Below are 22,101 nucleotides of genomic sequence, written 5' to 3'. Positions count from 1 at the left end.
TGAAATTTTGTGGCTCTTAGTTGAGAAAAAAATACTTTTGAAATCAAGAGGAATGCTGACATATCTGATTTGCAAACTGAAGTCATACAGTTATATGTAAAATAGTTGTTTGTTTGTATATGAAACCAGAAGTACAAAATAGTCCAAAATCTAAATTAGGAGCCTTGATTTAGAAGGAAAAGCTGTCCCAAAAGAGGCAAAGGTTCAAGGACTTGCTTATTATTTTCAACCTCTCAGATTGTTGTATGATTTCAGCTGTGAGTGCCAACACATTTTCTCAGTTGTTTGGTGGCTGAAGCAGGTGTGGGTTTGGTGGTCTCTGCTGGACACATGGCCATAGCCAGAAACCTCCCCTGCAGTTGGCCATGATTTGTGCGTTTGTTCAGGAGCAGCACGGCCATCTACAAAGTCACTCCATTCTCTCCTGAGTGTATGTTATTTACCCTTTCACTGTCTCTGCCCAGGCTCGATTTCTCCCATGACAAAATTCACTGGAAGCGATGGCAAGGCTTGCACTGATTTCACACCTCATGACTGTGTTACACCCCAGCTTCAGAGACTAAAATTATCAAACTTATGTTTTCCATCACATCACCAGCAATTAAAAAGGAAAGGCGGATATTAAATTTAGGGCCATATGAATAAAATTCCAGATGGGGTATGATCCTGTGCAGGCATCTTCCTCAGCATCCCATCCTTCTAGGGACACCCAGAACTTTGAGGTCGAGAACACTTTGGCAGTAAAAAAAATCCAATTTATACACAGCCAGCATTAACAGGATTGACCTGTTGAGCTGTTCATGTCTTACCAGCAGAAATATTAATCACTTATTGTGGGGTGTTAACCCCATAGCAAGGAAACCCAGCTATGCCATTACTCCAAACACAGCAAGGCAGGTAATACATTGCTGATATGGGATTCTCTTCCATCCAATGATCTGACCTTTGTAAAAGAGAAAGAGCCCATTAGGAATTAATGTACTGCACACAAAAATGTCTGCTGGCATTCCTCTTTCACAGACATGTGTTTGGCGCCTGGGGTATTAACTTTCAGACTTTGTTTCTTTTTACTGTATATTCGTCGGCATACTGCTGCCTACAAATGGGGTGCAGTAGAAAAACAAGCTGTGTTGCCTTTGCCCTTTCCCATTTCTCTTGAATGCACAGGTCATTCTTTCATAAGATCATAAGTGACCTTAATAATTTCGTATATGAGGTGCCATATTCTAATTAGAGTTTACGTTCAATTTTGGTCGGAACTATAACCCATATTAAGTTCCTATTTATAAGTAACAGGAGATTTTTTTTTTAATATTGCAGTAGCAATAAAACAACCAGCATTGTAATGAAGTGTCTCTGGAAAATGAGATGAAAATAATAAATGTTTAGACAAAAAATAAGGCAAATTATTTTTGTTTAATAAATATGCAATTGCTTCCAAAAATATTACATCCTTATTTCATTCAGAGGTATATTATACACTATTTTGATTAGGCATCTTGCATAAATTAAAAACAACTCTCATTTTGCAAAATATTTTCTGAAAGATCTTAGTCACAAACCATCCAAAAGATAGTTTTAATCATAATGCAAAAAAAATCAGTCTGACCCATGAACCATATAATTTATGCTCTGAAAATTATTCATAAAACACAAATTACTAAATTTCTTCAGAACTAATGTATCTCTCACTTCATACATGAACATATCCTTAAGTTCAATCCAGTAATTTTTTTATAAACATGGCTGAGAATATCTTTTGATTCTACATCTTTCTCTGTGTTCCAATGTATTTTTGGTAGTTATTCTCCTTTATTACTGTTTTGCAAGAATAACAAGAATAAACATGCAGTTTTCTATTTCGACACTAGCAGATTATGATGCTCAAGGCAGACATTAATGATTATGTGACTTGAAATATATATATATATATATATATATATATATAAAACTTGTTTGAAAAACAGTAACCAACAACCACTAGTACCTATGCATCTTATACATAGTCTTTCAATATAAAGCAAAAAATAATTTCAATAGCGTGATGGAAGTGCTTACACATTATAAAATAAAGCAAGTTGGAAAGACCACTTATGTGAATACACTGCAGAAAAGAGTAAATGGCAGGAGAATACTTGAAGCAGAAGTCATTTCATCATCTTTTAACATGACCACAACTGTGTGTCCACATATGCACAGCAACTCAGTGCAGAAAAGCTGAGATTAAAAGCTCCTGTGCATGAATACATGTGGACAATGATGTTCACACTAGTCACTCAAAAGGGGATAAAGAGGCCATGGGTGAAGAAAGGATGAGAATTTTCTTAGCACCATTATTCTCATGTATTCACTAGCACCAGACGTTGTAAGGCTTTGAGAGCTAAATTCCTTATTCTGTATGCATGGTCAAAAAAGAGTCACACAGACCATAATAAATATGTACTTTCACACCTAGAAATGGTTAAATGACTGTAATGAGATGGATATTACTGGAGATTATGTACTTTGGGAAAAAAAAACAGATAAACTGATTTTCATCTACATGAAACACAAATAGTTTATTTTTTATTATTATTATTTTTGCTCATTGTTTAAAGTTGCTTCTAGGTACTTCTGGATTTCTAGCTTAAGCTCCCCTACTGGGAATTTCACTATGAGATTTAAAACAAAACAAAACTTTCCTTGGCATTTTCACAGGTCCCCCTGATACTATATTAGTAGGCATTGATAACTGATTGCCATGAACCACAGTAGCACCTGTTATTTTGCTCACAGAAAGGCATATCAATCTGCAGCTAATTTAGCAATGTTTTTATTTCATTATTCAACAACAGTTCTACTGGTTTCAAACAACTGTACAAAACAGAATGGTGGTGTTGTATAGGAAATAGTGCATTTGGAAAAAAAAACCTCATCTGAACACTCCTATTCATAACTCAATATACTTGCAAACTGAAATAGACAAATTCAGATACAAAGTCTCATGTCCTTACCTTCTTAGTTTACTCCAATGAGAAATTAATTTTAGCCCCTGTTCCTTTGCATACACAGAAGAAGGAGCTTCCACGTGGGGTTATACACCTCAAATTGTCTCCTTGTCATCATCATGGCCATTCTCACTCTAATCTCAGGTGGGCAGAGAAGAGGTACATCGGTAAAGGAGCACAGTATCTTTCCAAATGTACCAGAGCCTCCCAGGAGAAATTAGCTCTGTTACCACATTACATTAATGCACTTCATTACACAGATCTAAAGACGAGTTCCATCTGAAAAGTTTCCTTTGACAACCACCACATAGGACCTCAGTGGCAGAGGGACCAGCACCCATGCAGCTCCAGCTTCTATCCTGACATCCCTGAGGTGAAGTCAGAGCGATTTGCTCTGTCTGGGACAGCTGTGGGACATGAAACCATTACCTCTCCTCTTCTGGAAAAGATTAAAGTGAATTTCCTTTTCTCCATCTCTTCCTTGTCTTTACCTAAAACAACAGGTGAGCAAACCCCCAAACCAAGAAAATCTGAGACATCCTTCTACTGATATCAGTTCAGTACACTATTTTACCCTAATTAGTTCATAGTTACATTACAGATACTTGACCAGAAAGTTGCCTTGCTTGTACTTGATAACAGTGAGTAGGAATGTCACAACAAATATACACATGAAACTTCTGTTAGCTATGGCTATAGATCCCAGCCCTAGTGTTCTATTAATAAATACATTTCTAAACTGAGAACATCTATTCCAGTTAATTTCCAGTTTTAATTACCTAGGTTTTAAATCAGCTGTCCCCAAGAAATGTTGTGACAGCTCATTTCCTTCTACCTCAAATGAAAACCAGACAGCCCTTTCTCTTCTCAGACAAATAATATAACTGATCCATTATTTTGTAAAAGTGTTCTATGAAAGCAATAAGATTTGGACGTGCTTAGAGGGACTCTTTCATCACTGAAAGAATGATTCTAACCAGCTCCATGAACCATCAGCATGTGCCTCTGTGTTCCCTACAAGTGATTTGTTTTCTTCTCAGAAGAACAGTAGAATGCATAAGAGAGGGGAAGGGAAGGGAAGGGAAGGGAAGGGAAGGGAAGGGAAGGGAAGGGAAGGGAAGGGAAGGGAAGGGAAGGGAAGGGAAGGGAAGGGAAGGGAAGGGAAGGGAAGGGAAGGGAAGGGAAGGGAAGGGAAGGGAAGGGAAGGGAAGGGAAGGGAAGGGAAGGGAAGGGAAGGGAAGGGAAGGGAAGGGAAGGGAAGGGAAGGGAAGGGAAGGGAAGGGAAGGGAAGGGAAGGGAAGGGAAGGGAAGGGAAGGGAAGGGAAGGGAAGGGAAGGGAAGGGAAGGGAAGGGAAGGGAAGGGAAGGGAAGGGAAGGGAAGGGAAGGGAAGGGAAGGGAAGGGAAGGGAAGGGAAGGGAAGGGAAGGGAAGGGAAGGGAAGGGAAGGGAAGGGAAGGGAAGGGAAGGGAAGGGAAGGGAAGGGAAGGGAAGGGAAGGGAAGGGAAGGGAAGGGAAGGGAAGGGAAGGGAAGGGAAGGGAAGGGAAGGGAAGGGAAGGGAAGGGAAGGGAAGGGAAGGGAAGGGAAGGGAAGGGAAGGGAAGGGAAGGGAAGGGAAGGGAAGGGAAGGGAAGGGAAGGGAAGGGAAGGGAAGGGAAGGGAAGGGAAGGGAAGGGAAGGGAAGGGAAGGGAAGGGAAGGGAAGGGAAGGGAAGGGAAGGGAAGGGAAGGGAAGGGAAGGGAAGGGAAGGGAAGGGAAGGGAAGGGAAGGGAAGGGAAGGGAAGGGAAGGGAAGGGAAGGGAAGGGAAGGGAAGTTAGTTTGGTGGCCAGTTATGATGCTGGGACTCTAGGCAGCAGGTGTCAGGTGTCACTCCTGGGCTCTGTCAGAGACTTTCTGAGTGACCTTAACATAGAGGCTTAGTCAATTCTAAATCACTCTGCTCCCCAAGTCCATGAATTACACAGGAATAGCTGTAATACCACCTCTGTGAACCCAAAGAGACAGTTTCTAGTGAAATAGCTATTTCCTAGTATGTCCACATCAAGCACCTAGGATATTGTTGACCTCTTACGCAGGTTGACAGCTCTGTGTGATGTCGATAACGATGATGACAATGTAATTGCTGCTCAACAACTTTCTGTGCAATATCATCAACATCTCATGGAGCTCAAGTTAACCTTGTACACTTATTCAGTCCCAAATAAATCCTAGGATTCTGTCTTTCCTGCCCCCTAATCCTGTATGCACCTATGCCTTTGTCAGCAGAGTTCTTCAGTACGCTGTCTATCGCCTGCACGTGATCCAAAGTCACCATGAACTGCTCTATGACCCATGGCCTCTGATACCTGCAGTGCCTCTAGGCACACTTCCTAGTGCTGTGTGGCACATGCACACACTCCCTACTACAGGAGTAAGTAATGGAGGAGGTATTGCAGCAGATGTTTCACTTGGAGAAGGAGTCCTGTTACGCAATAGTTTAGCAATTGCAGATTATAAAGAAAAGTGCTCCCAGATCCCAAGCAAACACAAACCCACCTCTGCTATGTCTCAGAGATGGCCTGAAGCAGGAGGCAAAGCCATGCTGCAGTAAGGGTGTCCCTGAAACAATCACACTGTATATGGCTTAAATGATAATCCTGTAATTTTAGTGTGATAAAGAGCCTGTGTGAGTCTCCAGTCACATACTGGGTCATATACTGGCCAGGAAAGCAGGACACCTGAGCTTCCAAACCTGCTCCAAGTACAGTAATGTGTAAACAGCTTTGTGTTATCCATGGTAGGTACTCAGGTAGAGAAGCAAATCTCAAGTACTCACATATACTCACACTGATGCACATATATAAATGTGTCCTAAGAAAAATTACTCACTACATATCATTTTTGTCTAAACAGGCTAATAACACTAAGGAAGACTTCTGACTGGAGGGAGGCTCCACCTACAATCCAGAGATACCTCCAAAGCTGAATAAAGAAATTGGGCTCTAAACAAAATAAGAAATAAAATAATGATAAATAAAAAGTGGTGAAGAGCAAGGGCAGGTGATCAGAAGTCTGAAATGGCTCCAAATAAAGAAATTATCAAATGGCTCAGGACTCTAGTCAGAGAAACAGATGACTGAGGAATGTGCCAGAAATGTGTAAAATCACAAATGTCATAGAGAGGGTCATTTGGCACCAAATTTGTACTGCATCTACCAATTCAAAAATTAGCACTATCAAATTAAGTTCCAAATAAGAATTAAAACTGAAATAAAAGGTGTAGTTCTCATTAAATGGGTGGAATTCTTTGCAAAGGGCATCAAAGAAGCTAAAAGTTGATATGGACTTAAGTGGCAACCAAGTCACCTCTTCCTAAATTTTTCCTAAATGAAGGCATTCACCTGAGTTTACTGGTAGTTTGGAGGTAGGAATATTTTTTTTAATTCAGGATAAAGAACAAAAACAATCTCCCACATCACAAATTTTAAAATCAAGTTCCCTGGATCTGAGGAAATTGGAGGTGTCAGGCTACTTGAAGTGCTGGTAATGAGGCTCCATCTCAAAAACCACCTTCACAATCAGAACGCCTCCCTGCCAGATAAGTATCACAGACACCATTCTGGGTTGTATGAATCCTTGCTCTGACCTAGCACAGCCATTCTTGTGTTCACCCAGCCCCATGGTATCTCTCTAGATTATCAGAGTCTACTAATATTGACTATTCACATCAGCTTGTTTCACTATCTAACTCCACACACACCCCTGCTTTGGCACCCACTTGTCAGGCATTACTCACCTAGAAGACACATGGCAGCTGCAGGTTTGAGCACCACAAGCCTTTTAAAGGTAACACTTAGAGACAGCTCCACTGCACTCAGTAGCAGTCCAAGGTCTGAAAAATGGACACAGTTAGTCTGTTAAGGTACTAAGATGGGTGGAGACCGGCATGCCTGAGGAACAAACTAAAAAGCCCTGTTGAGTGGGGAATTACTTACAGGCAGACAGCAGGAGATAATTTCATGATAAGGAATACACTAAAGACCACCCTCTCTGGAGCTTAGACACAATAAATGTTTCCAATGGATAAAAATTCAGATCCTAAAAGGCAAATGAGCCTACCTGGAAGAAGATATAGCTACTGAAAGAAACATTCATAGTAATACTCAACTGCACATGGTCTTGTACCTTTGAAAGTTACCCAGGTTTTATAATCTCTCTCCTTAGCTAACTTCTGTCTAGATTGCATAGGAACTGTCAATGGGTATTTTGGATCTTGTACTTAATCCAAACATGTCTTGAAAGGAGAATCTCTTAGCTAAATAGGGAAAGTCGGATGAAAACTTAATTAAAGCACATGGAAATAACTTCATTTGGTGTCCTACTCTGGGAATACATGAACCTTATAGATTTTGAGCTTTTGTGAACCTAAGGGATTTTTAAACTCTCTGAGTGCTTACCAAATGAATTTAATTTCTTTTTACTCTGTCATTTAAACTCATAGTTTATGTTATTTCATATAAGGATAATTCAAATTTTTTAAAACCACAAAAAATGTTTTTCTAGCTACAGACAATCATGTGCAATGTATTAAGGACAGAACAGCCTCCAAGTCCAAGATTTGGCACCGTCTCAGTCCTAAATAGACATAACTACAAAAATTGGGATTTTTTTCTCTGCTGCTTTTCCAGTGTCTCTTTTTCACACTGTCAGCTCTCTGACTCTTTTCTCACATTGTTTTTCATCATATATACTTGTCTTCTCCCTTTTTGATAGTCATCCTTAAAGATATAAGTAAAATGTGCTCTCAGTAATGCTGAAATCAACATCAAGATTTTAATGAACAATATTTCAGCAGGTTTGAAATCTGTCAGAATGATTTAGCCCATGTCTAATAAGAACAAGATGTCCATGGATTATTTCCAGCACCCTCTGTAAGTTTATCGCTCCTGATTCAGAGGCACGGCATTTTGAACAACGCCAGGCCAAACCTCCAAACAGGATTCACACAAATTAAAATTTAAATTTGTTTGGGTGTTGTCATGCTCCCATTTGCATTCACTTACCATTACTATGCAAATATGTGCAATGATAACAGAACTGATCAAGCTAAGAAGCTAATTTTAACTAAATACATAAGCAATTCAATAGTTGTGAAGAACCGAGAAATCAGAACATTTTCTTACAAATTTGAGATAACTGTAAACAGTTTATTTCTTTAAGAAAAAATCAACAAAGGTTCGTATTGGTAAAATACTCAGCACAAATATTGAGCATTCTCCTCATCAGAAGCAAAGTTGAAATACTGGCTCATTCAGCTACTCTGAAGTAACAGCCCAACCTCCAGAGCCACCAGTCACCAGCAGCAGGAGGAACTTTAAACCCAGCTTGTGTTATGTGGCTCATCAGCAGTAATGGCACACGCCTCAAATCTTACCCCTCCTTATGCAAAAGCATCCTAAAATCTAAGAGGTTTATTTGATATTATTCATTCCAAGACACAGGGATAACATCATAATGTTTGTGTGAAAGATGGATCAAGAGTCTCTGGCTTTTAACTGGCTTCCTTCCTTAGAGACAAGTAATTTAAAATCCATCAGCATCTTCCAAGTTGAAGAAAAGAAAACATGAACACTTATAAAGCAAGGTAACTTCCAAAGAATAGTAAATAATGTGCTATTGGAGGCATAAAAATCACAAAACACACTTTTTACAGAAAGAGTAAAGAGAAGGTGCATTCTAATTCCAGCAAATACTATTGCACCTAAGCCTGGTATGCACAGAGGATGCAGTTTATTCATCCTTTCTTGTGTCACAAAATGTAGAGTTTACAGGCTGCAGTGATTCAAATTTCCATATTTTGAAAGACTGCAGCTGCTTCTCCAGACTGTAAAATAAAATCCCTTTCTTGCGCCCCAACACAGAACATCCCAATGCAGACTAGCAGATGATCAGAAGCATATCAGAGCTGGCCACTCTGAATCGGTTTAAATATTCAGAGGAAAAAAAATTTTTAAATAGTAAGGTTTGTACTGATTTTTGGCACACTATTTAATAAAGTGTTTTAGACTTGTGTACATCTAGACAAGTTTTAGAGTTGTGTACATCTAGAAGCATTTGCTGCATCAAAACAACATGCAGAAACCAACTATGTAGATTTTGGATCAGAATTTACTTTCTGTTGTATTTTTAAGGAAAAGTCCAACAATATAAATCAACCTATTCTCAGCTTGCAGTCTTTTAAATTATAGTGATAATCTCTCTGTTACTGACAGCAGTGTTAGCATTTGCCTGTTACTGTGTTGCCTGGAAGTCCTTGGCAGAAATCAGGATTCTGCCTGTCCAGATGCTGCAAACAGGATGCCATGAAGAAAATCAGTATTAACTGTGATTATTACAGTCAGCTGTAACCAGAACCACTGCTTAAAGGAAAATTTTGGAAAATCTTATACCCACAGTCAAACTAGCTGCTCTGGCCACTTCTGTGGTAATTACTTAGCCTGTATTTTTGAAACCCTTAGTTGCTAACTCTGACTTTAAACTGGAGCCTCTCTTCCTGGTAAAATCCCAAGACACAGAATCAACAGAAACAATGAAGGAGAAGAGGATGTTATTCTTCTTCATAAAATATTAACTGAACACAGAATATGGGTAGAGGCTGCACTAAAATATAAGCAAACCACAGTTTTACATACTGCAGCAGTAAACTGGCTACATCTCAAAAATAATTTCTTTGTCTCTAGAAGCAGGAGGCTGTAAGTGCAAACAAATGCTAAAACTACTATGAACAAAACAGGAAGAACTAGGGGAAAAAATAATGCAATAACCTGTCTCTTAAATAGCTAAACACCATCTTACACTGGTGTACTTGCATAACCTCAAGCCCCCTTATTATTAAGAAATGAATGTAGATTATTTCCTTTACAAATATGACAGCCAGACTATTTCTGTATTACTACATAAAAGGTCCCTCTCCTTTATAAAATGCCATGACTCCAGTTAGCAAACAATAGAGTTTCACTAAATCATTACCCAACCTCACATGCAAAGCAATAAAACTTGTGATAAATTGCTCTTGCTCCATAAATCTCCCACAAATAAATGTCTTTCAACAATAAAGAAGTATTATCCCCCATCCCCTTCACTGAATTTCTGTTAGTTCCGCAGTATTTCTGTGCTACAATGAATCTACAGCAAAGATTTGAGGTGGAGGCACATAGTGAACAAAATATGAAACAAAACGCTTACATTGTAAATTCCTCTGTACCCACAGTTACAAGAGACATGTAGCAGCTTGCTGCTTTGCAGTAGGAGAACCTACAACACATACGCAAGATAATGAAAACAACCAAAACATGAAACATTTTAACAACTTGATATTGCAAGTTATTGAGTCACCACCAATGACTTTTGTTGGAATATTTGAATTTAAAAATAAGAACGTGCTTGAGAGCTTTCCTGAGTAAAAGCCAGAGAATTCAACTTCTCACAGCATTCGTACTTCTCCACATTTGAAAGCACAGAGATGATCGTGACACTTTCCTCAGCTTCCTTAAACAGTTGGTGTGTCCTAGATCTAAGCAAGTTAGAACAACTTGCTTTTCTTTTCACTTAAAACTGCAATATTTTACCTGTGTGCCTAAATACTTTAAAGAAAACCGCTTGTCTGTCTAACCTGAAAAGAATTCATTGACACATTCCATTAAAGGGGGTGCTCTGAGTATGTGATTTACCATGTGCTTTATCTGATTGCATTTGCACTCCCTTGACTTTTTAATCAAAAGGGGAAATAGATTAATCTATGGTGACACAATTACCAACTCTGACTTACTTTCTAGAATCTATAATGAACTTTTTGTACCTAGGTTTTACAACTATTGTGGCTTATATTCCTGGCACAGAGTTGTCATCATATTTAGGAACCCGTGTTTTCTTTTTCTTGCCTCAGCTTCCGTTCTGGCTTTAGCAGAACAGTTTAATCTTAGACTTTCCCAATGCTTCCTGTGTTAAATTGGTGTTGCTGAGAACTCTTTGCTGATCTCTTAACCTCTAGCATTCATGTTTCCTACATACTGCATAGTCATTATTAAAATCAGATCTTTTCTTGGAAATATTTTAAGATGGTTGAAATATTTTGGTCTCTTGCCTGTTAGTAATCTTTTCTACACAGAATGCTACAAATCATTGTTTGGTCAGTTGAACTATGATTATTGCTCATGTTATAGGTGATCGCAAATGTTCTCACTTTCAGATTACTGGAATTCTGTTGCAGCAGGAGCTTCACAAATACAGGAAGAAACTGTTCAAAAGAATTCACTGTTGCCCAGATTATACAGGTTTTAAAACTTTACCTGAAATGACATGACTTTCGCCAATGAACAAAGCTGCAGCGGTTCCCATGCTCTTGGCCAGGTCAAAACAGCTGCTTTATAAGAGCAATTTTTTAAGATGCTAAAATGATAATTCAATGCTTTACTTCTTATGCTTCTAAGTAGAAAATTTCAAATGCAAGTGACCACAATAATTAGATTTAATACATGATACACAGTCTTCTTTGGATCTCAAGGTCAAAGACAAAATGTGGATGCTCTTGTTTTGTCATGTCAGAAAGCATAATAAATGTGCATATTTTCAGACAATTTGTCTTTGAAAATTTGGGGAAAAAAGTCCCACCTGTACCCAGTCATCTTCAATGTTCCAAATAATTTCTAGAATATTTTAACATATTTATTCTACAGTAATTTTAGACATTATTGTCTCAATGGTTGTCTCACTTGTCACTGGCTTCCACAGCAATACCTGTTTAAGAGACCTGGGTTTCTCCTCTTTCACCACACCAGTTTGCTGCCCCCACATCAATCCTCATGGAGCTGTTATTGAGGCTCTTTGAGGAGGTGAATTGCAGAAAGGGTCTAGGTCACAAGAAAGCCTGGAGAGGGTAATACACTCTGCTGTAGGGGCAGGATTGAGAGATGAGCAGGAGGCGCATCGAGGAGGCAGGATTCCTTGAACTGGCATTATCTTCTTAGCACAGACTGACTTCCCGAGAAATACCATCCAGTGGCTGGGGAGCAGCTGTGCAGAGGTGTGAAAAACTGCTCCAAGAAAACCTTCAGTGAAGGTGAGAAGTCATCATGGTTTTAGCAGTAGCTGTGACTTCCAAAGACAAGTTAATCACAGGCATTAAAATAGGTTACAAATTTATCCCCTCCCCACCCCAAAGCCTAAAAATTACAACTAAAAATACCTGCTTTTCTTGGGAATGTTTGTTCCGTTAGATGTTTTTTTGATGCTATTTCACTGATGCTGCTGTCACCTCACACCATTTTCTTAACTGAAAAACGCACTGAAGGTGAGGCTAGATTTAAAGAAAGGCCTGTCAGACAAACTTCTCAGTCTGTGGCACATTCAGAGTCAGTGGTGCTCCGTCCAGGCTTCTCCAAGCTGCTCGTTCAGGCCTCCATCCCAGGTGAGGTGCCACTGCATGCATAGTCTCTTCTGACCCAGTTCTGTCAAATTTGATTCAGGGTTTTTTTTAATTTGTTTTTTAATCTCCCACTAGGAAGTATTTAAAGTCACACAAGTAATTTTGGCAGAATAATGTTAGTGAGTAGCCAGACATTCAGTTCTGATGGAGACTGGAGCTAGGTGGGGGGATAAATATTTACAGCTAGAAGAAAGTTGGAGGCAGGTGAAAAAAGCCTGTGTAAGTCAGTCCTTTCACCCCATGAACAGATGCCATAAAAGGCATAAATACCATAAATGGTGGGCTAGTCTCATATGGGCTAACAAAGTCAGGCCTAACCCTTCAGTTACTACTAATTCATGCTTTTCAGTCAGTCAAAAGCACCTGGTACTCAGGAACAAGTAGAAAAGAATGTTCCAGTCCAAACAATATCTGGGTTTTGGGGTAAAAGATGGAAAAGCGACAACAAAAATAAGTCTGAACTTTCATTTATACATCACAAAGTGAAAAAAAAAAAAAAGAAAAGAAAAATATTCATTTAAGTTTCAACTTTTCAAGTAACAATACTGCATTTTTGCAAAATGCAAAATACCAGCTCTGAATGAGAGTTACAAAAATATGGGGCAAGTTAGTCCCTTAGGTTACACATTTCCTAACTTTAATAAACCATGAAGAGACCACTGCCTTATCTTATTGTCTTGGATTTCTCAATTTCCTTTTTCCATCAAATATGCTTCTGTTGTGGTCATATGTCATTGATTTGGTAATTACATTTGCTCTCTTTCAAACTAGTCTTGTATTGAGCAAACCTTGAGTTAAATCCAGGTCAATCCATTCAAACTGTGCCTGTGCAAGAACTCAGTATTTTTATGCCCAAAATAATGTATTAATTATCCTAATGTTTAAGATACTATGGATGATTCTGGTTTTATTGTGCTGATACAATGCAGTGGCACTCAGACAAGAAGAATATCAATGTAAAGCAAACCAATGCTTTACATCAGGCTGTATTGTTGTTCACTGAGTAACAGAGCAGCAAGAATCTGCCTCTATGAATCAGTTACATCTTAAGGGAAAATTATCTGGTTGACACATCATTTTTTAAGGAAATTTTTCCATGTCTTATCCCCTTTCAAAAGCTGTACTTTAGAAACCATGCAATACATAGCAGGTGTGGTTTTTGGTAACTTTACTTCCTTTAAATGAGCAAGTACTTTTAAAGAGCCCTTGCAAAAATCTGAGTTTGGTCTCAGGAATCTTGTCATGCCATGCCTATAACAAAGGAGTTAAGTATAAGTGTGTATTATTTTTGCAGCTAATTTCAAGGCTGATGAGAGCAAAACATATTAAAATGTTTCCTTGTGGATCTCAACTGTTTCATATGCTGAGCTGAATGACAGAAAGGGTAAGTGCACATACAGCTTAAAATATTTATTTTCTTGTAACTGGCCTTGGAAAAGAGTGCAATAATTGTTAGCAAGAACAGCAAATTCATCGTTATCATGAGTTTGGATAAGGAAAGATTTTACAGGAAGCTCTAAAAAAGAAAGGCAGTTTTCACAACAAAATATGTTGTCAAAAGACCATTCTTGTATAGTATCTATTTATTGGAAGTTATTGAAAAAAACAACTGTAACAGAAATGTAGTTTAAAACACATGAAATTCAAAGAAAACTACTCTGGAACTGAAATATATCTGGTGGCTTATTTTCATGGAGAAGCAGTGATGAAAGTGAAAAAAACCTCATCAATATTTTTTGAGAACAATACGATTTCCTAATGAAACATGCCATTTATAGAGGGGGAAAATTAAATCTATGTTTTCAAAAGTAAAAATTAACAAGATTTTCCATGAATAGGAAAACTTAAACATCATGGTTTACTCTGAGCACCACAGCTCAAGTTTCTGAATGTTTGTCCCAACAATACTTCTACTTTCTGCTTCCATTTCTAACTCTTTTTTTGTTCCCCCCACTAAAGCATGCCTTTTTTATTTTTTAGAGAAACTCAATTTAATTTTTCACAAAACAGTTTAAATTATGAGTTTATTTTTTAAGTTCTCGTATGATCATATAGAGATGATTTCTACATCCAGAAGCATAAAGACAGAGGGACCAGAACAAATATAACTCCTGGTTCTGTGGAAGAGCCATTGATGCTTCAGGCTATTGTCATTTTGGCTTTGGGCTTTATGGGGACCTTCATCAGTACTGTTGTTGAAGAGACTCAGACCTTCCCAGATCTGGAATGGTTTGACACAATTTCACTTGAGCTCGCTCAAGTCATGGCCTGTCAGTAGAATAATCATCTCTCCACACCACAGCTGTCCTGTGAGCTGCAGTAATGAAGAGTCACTGGCCAGGACATTCCATACCATTTTACCTTACTTTTCACAGGTATGGCACTTTCAGTAGTTGCATTAGTGGTTTGCCCAATGGAATTACTAGCACTCATACCAGGTTTGCAAAGGACACAGTGCTTGGAAAAGCTGTGAGACCTATGCAGACCATAGGATTTGAGTTCAGAAGGATGAATGAAGAATTAGAGAGGATGCATTACCAAAATAAGATGCATGTGGTCATTAAACAAATGGAATATGTTTCACTGTGGACAAATCTAAAGCATAGCACTTGGGAATAACTGACTGAACAAATATAAGACAGAGATGAATGGACAGCAGTTCTAGAAATGGGATCAGAGATGGCAATGGGTCACAGAACATGTGTCAGCAATGTCACAAGGTTGCAAGAAAAGTAAATACCATCCTCAGAAAGGGTCAGTAGAAGGACTTTGTTCAGATGGAGTACTATCTTCATTCTGAAGCATTATTTCCAGGTAAGCCAGGAATCAAATGGTGAGAGAACAGAGGAAAACAGGGAGAGCTCCCTGAGCCTGGGAAACATTGAAAGGACCAGGATCTTTACCACCTACAAATGAGATGACTGCAGGGAGACATGATAATGGTCTTCAGATGTGTAAAAGGTGACTGCAGAGAGACCAGACAGTAGTGGACTTAAATTACAACAAAGGGAGAACCATACTAATCTCTGCCAAGAATGATTTAGTCATCCATGCCCTGAGAACAGAGGATGAACTAGATGTCTTTTAAGAGCTACTTTGTTTTCTGTGACTCCTTTAATGCAACCTTCAATAAAACTTTTAATTGCTCCAGAAGCAAAAACTTAAAAAAAAAGAGGAAAGCATAACAAGATGATTGTTCACAGCATTCATGACTGTTAATGCCTAACAGCTGTATATGAATACTATAGTAAAGACCTATAAGAACTTGCTTCAAGACAAAATTAAACAAATTTTAGCAAAAATAACTATTTGTTCCACAGACAAAACATTTTAGGATAAAGTATTTACCTCATTCTTCAAAGTAACATTTTGTCCCTCTGAAGAATTTTAGCTACAGTGTTAGAACAAATTAATTATTATAACTACTTTACTACCACCCACCAAAGGAAGGAGACTGGATCCTTAGGCTTCCAATTAACCAGAACCTGCTCTTTGGACTCCAGACTCCATGTTCCCTTTTTTTTAATCCATCTAGATAAAATTCTAACAAGGGTTTTAACTTAATTATGTCTTTACATGGGAAAATATTTCCTGGCATTGTCAAGGTTGGCAAAAGAAAAGAAGTTAAAGCCTTGTGTCAAACACTTCTCCTCTACAGAAATAACATCTCTGTCACTGATTTCATTCACAAGTGCTCAGGCACAGGAAGTCATAATAGAGGAAGGATTGCACAGATAGTTTGGAATAAAATCTATGATCAACTACAGTCAATGAGTCTATTAGCAGAAAATATGCCTCAGTATGGACTCTGCCTTGCAACAATTGTACGGTAGCATTTGAGGTTAGTCGAGATCCGCATCCCATTTACACAAATGTTATGAGACAGTCACCCCTGTAGAGTATGTCATGCTTTGCAACTGTGAAGGACAAAGTTTACAATATTATTTTGATAAACATTCAAGCTGGACTTTAAAACAAAGGTCTGTAAGACATAAACAGTGGAAAATATGTGTGAAAGTCAGGTGGAAAGATGGAAGGAAAGGAAGAGAAGGAAAGAAAGGGAAGGACCATCAAAATTGAGTTAATGTAGTTAATAGTTAAGTTTTTTCATATGCAGAAAAAAAGACTAATTGGTTAACCAAGCTCCTGTGTAACTGGAAGCACATAAATAAATTTTAAATTTCACTGTAACTATTTACTACATCTGAAATATAGAACATTTTCTTCAATAATATACTGTCATAAAGATCAGAAGCAGTAAAGGAAGACTACAGGTTAGTTATTTAAAGTTTCATTTCCATTGGCAATAGGAGATTTATGGAATGAGAAAGACAAGAATATCACTTTCTGCCCACAATTTTTTTTTTTATTTATAGGTCAGGAGAACAGTGAAATACTAGACTTAAGAATGCATAGGTCACTATGAAAGCCTATGCCAGCTCATCTCAGGAAACTATTTGCCTGTATATTTAGGCACAGTATTAACACTATCTGATTGTAGAAATTAATGAAAATTATTAGAAAAAAATAATCTAAAATTTGAGAGTTCTTACCCTCTGTCTTTTAAACTTGTCTGGCATAAGCGACACTTGTTTGCTTGTCAGAAGAAAACAAAAAGTTTTGTTAGCCTTCACTGTCTTGCAGCTTCAGTAGTTGTAAAGAAGGTAATATTTGTATTTGAGTATTTAAACAGAAAGATAAGTTTAGAATGTTTTACACAGCACTGGGCATAAGAAAACATGAACTTGGGTCCTGATCCTAGTATCTGTATGCCTGTGAGGAACCTGCTCGCTCCACAGGTTGTCAGGACATAAATGCCCCACTGAATGAAGTCAGACCATAAAAAATGTAAAGCAGATCCCATCATCCTTTGTGTCTTCTCCTCTTCCCGTCATTTGCACCCCCGAAGACACCATGTATCTCAACTCAGCCCAGCTGCAAGAACAGTTACCACTAACCAGATGTTTGTGATCACAAATTTAGTGAAAGATACTCTGCCCAGAGCTGACGTTGATGAAATACATGTGAACTTTCTTTAGGCATTTCATGCAAAACAGCTTGTGTTGTTTAAAATTATCCTGGAAAGGTATTGACTTTGTACTGAAACAAATGAGGAAACTTCCCAGCCAGTTTGGCTGTGGGAGCAGTAACACCCCAGTGCAACACAAGCTTTCCACAGTAAGTTTCTTATCATGACATTAATGTGTGTTTGGAACCTGAGACCTTGCTTGGCTCAGAAGGATTACAGCTTCAAAGACAGTGGCTAGGAAGAACTGACTGAAGGAAATCCAACTGCCTGCCCACTCAGATTTACACTACCAATTATATTATCTGTTCAGCATTCCTGTGTGCCTAGCTTCTACATTATCCACAGATAGATAAAATGTTAAATTAGTCATACAAGTTCTGATAAAGTTTAAAAGAATCATAGATTGGTTATTGCAGCTGCATACATTTCATAGGCACATAAAAACAAGAATATTTGTAACTTCTACCACTGGAATATTTTTTAATAATTATATGGTCTAATACAGCAATGATCATCTACATATGATAGTGTTTATTTATCTGTGCATACACAACCATGAAACCTGATAAGACAATATTTTAAAATTCTTCAACCCTATGTGCTTTAAAAATAAAAGTGTTTGCATAGTACTGTTAATCCATTGGAGTAGAATTTTCCCTCTTTAATTCATTCAATAATAAGGAAAAAAAAACACTTGAAATAAGGTGCTACAATAAATGTACTGGCATGCCTTTCACTCTATAAGCTAACGTAACACCTTACTATTATTATTCAATACTTAGAGCTTGTGGATTTATGATTGTTTGAAAAGAGTAAGAAAATATTTTGTTTACCTGCAAAAGCTTGTAGTGACTCCACACAGAGAGGGAGTACCTTTTTCTTATTAACTCTCTTATAAACTGCATGGTTTAGGGCCAAATCCTTGGTGAAGGTCTTTGACTGTGAGCAACATAATACTATGTAAATACATTATTATGTTTATTTATATATTTATAATATTATTTTATAATAATATTAATAATATATATATATTATATATAATATATATAATAATATAAATAATAATATATATAATATATATATAATATAATATATATACATTATATATATTATATATATTATATATTATATATAATAATATATATATTATAATAATAAAAATATATTTATATATTATTATAAAATCCTTACAGCAGCAAAAGGTATCATGAAGTGCTATAAAATTTTGGAAAAAAACATTTATTTCTGCTACATGTACTGAACGTTGTCATGAAAGATACAGCCACGTAGCATGAAGCTGTACCATCTGTCTAGGAGTGAAAAATATTCATATATCACGAAGATCAGAAGCTGGGTCTGAGGCTGTGCTTTTGCCAAGCTGGTCAATGAAGTTAGGCACTATCAAGAAACAAGACTGATACGTTTTTCCACAAGGGAGGATGAGCTAGAAGCTTATGGGAACCCCAAGACAGGCAAGCAGAGACCCCCAGCACCCCCAGCACCAGGGCAGGGCCAGGGTGATGGCAGGGTCACAGTTCACTAACAGACCCAGACACAGGTACTGAACTCGGTCCATGGTCCATCCAGAGGGTGCAGCCAGGTGCTCCTGCAGAAGACCACCAGGGCCAAGGCTGACTATCATGTGAGTTCAAGGTCCAGTCAGGAACTGGGCAGGATGCAGAGCTGTCTGTAGTGTAGTTCAAGGGCCCACCAGGAAGGCAGCCAGCAAATCCACACTGCAAGAGACATAGCTGGATACAGATCCACATACACAATCAATAATAGGATGTCCAGACATGAGCTTTAACAGGCAGGGTGTGGGTGGGAGTCCCAGGGAAGCTGGGCGGGGCAGCTAGAGCCCATAGAAAACACAGACTTCACCACTCATTCACCTACAGAGGGAGGTTTCTTATAGGAGCCAAATCTCAAGCAAAGGGCTGACATCGTGACTCTGGTACTAGCTCATGGCCAGCCAGCACCCAGGTCCTACCTGCCCTGTGCTTCTTCCTCTTGTGCCTTGGAGGGATTTTGCTCAACAGCAAAGGACTGAGAGGACAAGGGCTATGCAGAAGTATGGCCCCATTCTATGTTCCAAAGACCTTAAGGACCATTGGGAATAATGAGCCCAAATGGCATTTGTGTCAGTCACAGGTAGTCTTACACTCAATGGTCCTTCAGTTTTTGGGAAGATGGTGTACAATCATCTTGCACCAGCGACTGGCAACAAGATTATACACATTTAGGAGAGAACTCAGCCTAGGGTGTACTTCAGTATAGGGTCCATGACAGGATCTCAATGGAAATTTAGTAAACAAAGTGATGATCTGGTCTCTAGATGAATTTCTAACCTCTCTGTGACTCCTAATGAGCTTTCCTCCACCTCTCTCCTCACTTTTTTTTTTTTTTTTTTTTTTTGGTCAAGCCTTCCTATAGATTTCATTTCAAAACTTTTCATAAAATCAAAAACAACAGAGCAGTTCTTCTGTATCATTAAGGTTCGGCAATGTGCCAATCTGATCTGAGGACTAATGGTCCTGGACCTGAAGCAGAATGAAAGAAGTGAAGCAGCAAAGAACAACAGAAAAAAACATTACTTGCCTACATGTAGACAGAGAGGGGTGGAAAAGCAACACTGTCAGTTCTCTTAAATTTTCTACATGTTTGTATGACTTTCCTTAGGTCAGTTATTCTTTCTACAGTGATATTGTCTTATAAATCTGTAAGAGGAAAAAATTCTAAATTTTTATACTTTCTGAGATAATTTTGGTCACAGTCAGGGTCACCAAGTTTCTATTTGACCACAAATTGTATTTGTTACATACAATTCCAATAATATTAAAATAAAGAACGTAAAGTATGGGAGAAAGGTATAAATGATGGTTATTTCTAGTACACTGATATAATAATTAACCTACATTTCTGTCATCCTGTAGCATATTTTTTTATGTTATCTCAACAATTTTGTCTCTTTGTGAGACTTTTCCATTTCACACTGTTACCAGAAAATCATATCAAATTCGATCATGACCTTGAGGAATTCTCTAAACCAACATGACATTAAAAATAACTTGGCAATCAGAACAGAACAGAAAGGAAAAAATTGTATATCATAACATTATTCACTAGCCACAATTGACTCCAAGGTTCCACTAAAAATATGTTCCCCTTTTTAAATTTATTACCCATTTTGACATTAATTAGTGCATCTACTTAAAAATATTTAACCATATTGTATTTTAAGTTATGTTACATTTCTGATGAAGGGATTCTATTCCTTCCTGTATCTTCCTTATTCATTAACAGAAGCCAGTATCACCTCCTTAAGCTTGTCTGCATGTACAAATCTGTATGTGGAATAAAAAGGAGACTCTGCGCTCTAGGTTTTCTGTGTTTCTTAATTTGTAGTGTCAGTTATAGATGTTGTTCCACATATGTGCCAGTCATGGGTTGAACTAAAAAACCCATTGTTTTGTATTCTATACATGCTAGTTTTTTATAGAACCATATGTGTTTTAAAATTCTTCAGATAGCTTGCACAATTTAAAGATACTTTGTGATGTCATACCACAAGGAACATGTAATGTCTCTCAGTATGGCATGTCAAAATCCTATGTCAAATTCCAGGGACATTACTTCAACATATTCCATTACAAATACAGCGACATGAAACCCATCAAATCTAGTTGTGCAAAAACTGTAGTACATGCACAAAATCATGCACCCAAAGACTATTTGACTATTCAGGTGAGTAAGTTTACCACACAGTGATGTCTCACTAACATGGCAACTGAGGTACCTATGGGCTACAGGAAAATACAAATGACCTGAATCATATAATAATCTCTTTGTAATCCAAAGAAGACCATCAGAAGAAAGATGTAATAAGCATTTCCACAGCAGCAACCAAATAAGTGCAGTCACTCTTTCCCTGCTGAATGCCAGGACAAAACTTTTAATGGACTACCACAAGAGTACAGTAAACCTCAAAAAATGTGCATTTACATGCCAAATGACAGTAAAATTGGTATTGGTTAAAGGTAGATTTCTACCTCTGTTAAAAGATTATACCTATACATTTAACAAAAAATGCAAATGAATGGCTAAATGAAGCATGAAGACCTGTGCTGTTTATGGAATAATTCTGTTCTAACAGCAATGTAAACGAACTACTTAAAGGAAGAAATAACTGCAGATATTTCTGTAAATGTGAACTGGGATCTGCTTGTCATACTTCAAGGAAAAGCTGATTTAAAACATCATATACGAAGGGGAAATAAATGTATTGAACATATTTATGGTTCCACAACAAAATCTTCCTACATTTTTAAAGAGGAAGACAATATTTACAGCTCCTTGTAATTTATTTTGGACTCACAAACTATTCAATACATCCTATATACTGGTATTATAAATTGTAGATTATTTAGGCTTAGACTTAATTATTCTAGTTATGTAAATATCTTTCCGAACTCAGGAAACATTGCCAAAGAGAGCACCATGTCTCTCTCAGATCTATTACTACTCATATATTCAGACAAAATTTCCTCTTTATAACTGCACTGCAAAACTGCTAGTTCAGCACATTGAAATGAATACTACTATATTACTTTCTTTAATAGCAAGT

General features: G+C 37.7%; 2 protein-coding genes across 2 annotated transcripts in view; one reads left to right on the top strand and one right to left on the bottom strand.

Annotated features, from left to right (window-relative positions):
- Positions 1 to 343: 343 nt before the first annotated feature.
- LOC137473932 (uncharacterized) overlaps positions 344 to 22,101 on the bottom strand; it is a 28,369-nt gene continuing 6,611 nt past the window's right edge. Inside the window, exon 2 of the mRNA XM_068190066.1 lies at positions 344 to 943. Coding sequence (XP_068046167.1) covers positions 829 to 943 — 115 coding nt within the window. The 3' untranslated portion in view covers positions 344 to 828. The remainder of the gene's footprint in view (positions 944 to 22,101) is intronic.
- The window catches only part of SCAF11 (SR-related CTD associated factor 11), a 176,935-nt gene continuing 162,012 nt past the window's right edge, over positions 7,179 to 22,101 (top strand). The window contains exon 1 of the mRNA XM_068190063.1: positions 7,179 to 7,191. The gene's annotated coding sequence lies outside the window, so the exon portion shown is untranslated. The remainder of the gene's footprint in view (positions 7,192 to 22,101) is intronic.

This window comes from Anomalospiza imberbis, chromosome 5, assembly GCF_031753505.1.
Source record: "Anomalospiza imberbis isolate Cuckoo-Finch-1a 21T00152 chromosome 5, ASM3175350v1, whole genome shotgun sequence".
In the NCBI taxonomy this organism is placed as follows: Eukaryota; Metazoa; Chordata; class Aves; order Passeriformes; family Viduidae; genus Anomalospiza; species Anomalospiza imberbis.
This window is presented reverse-complemented; position numbering and strand designations above follow the sequence as displayed.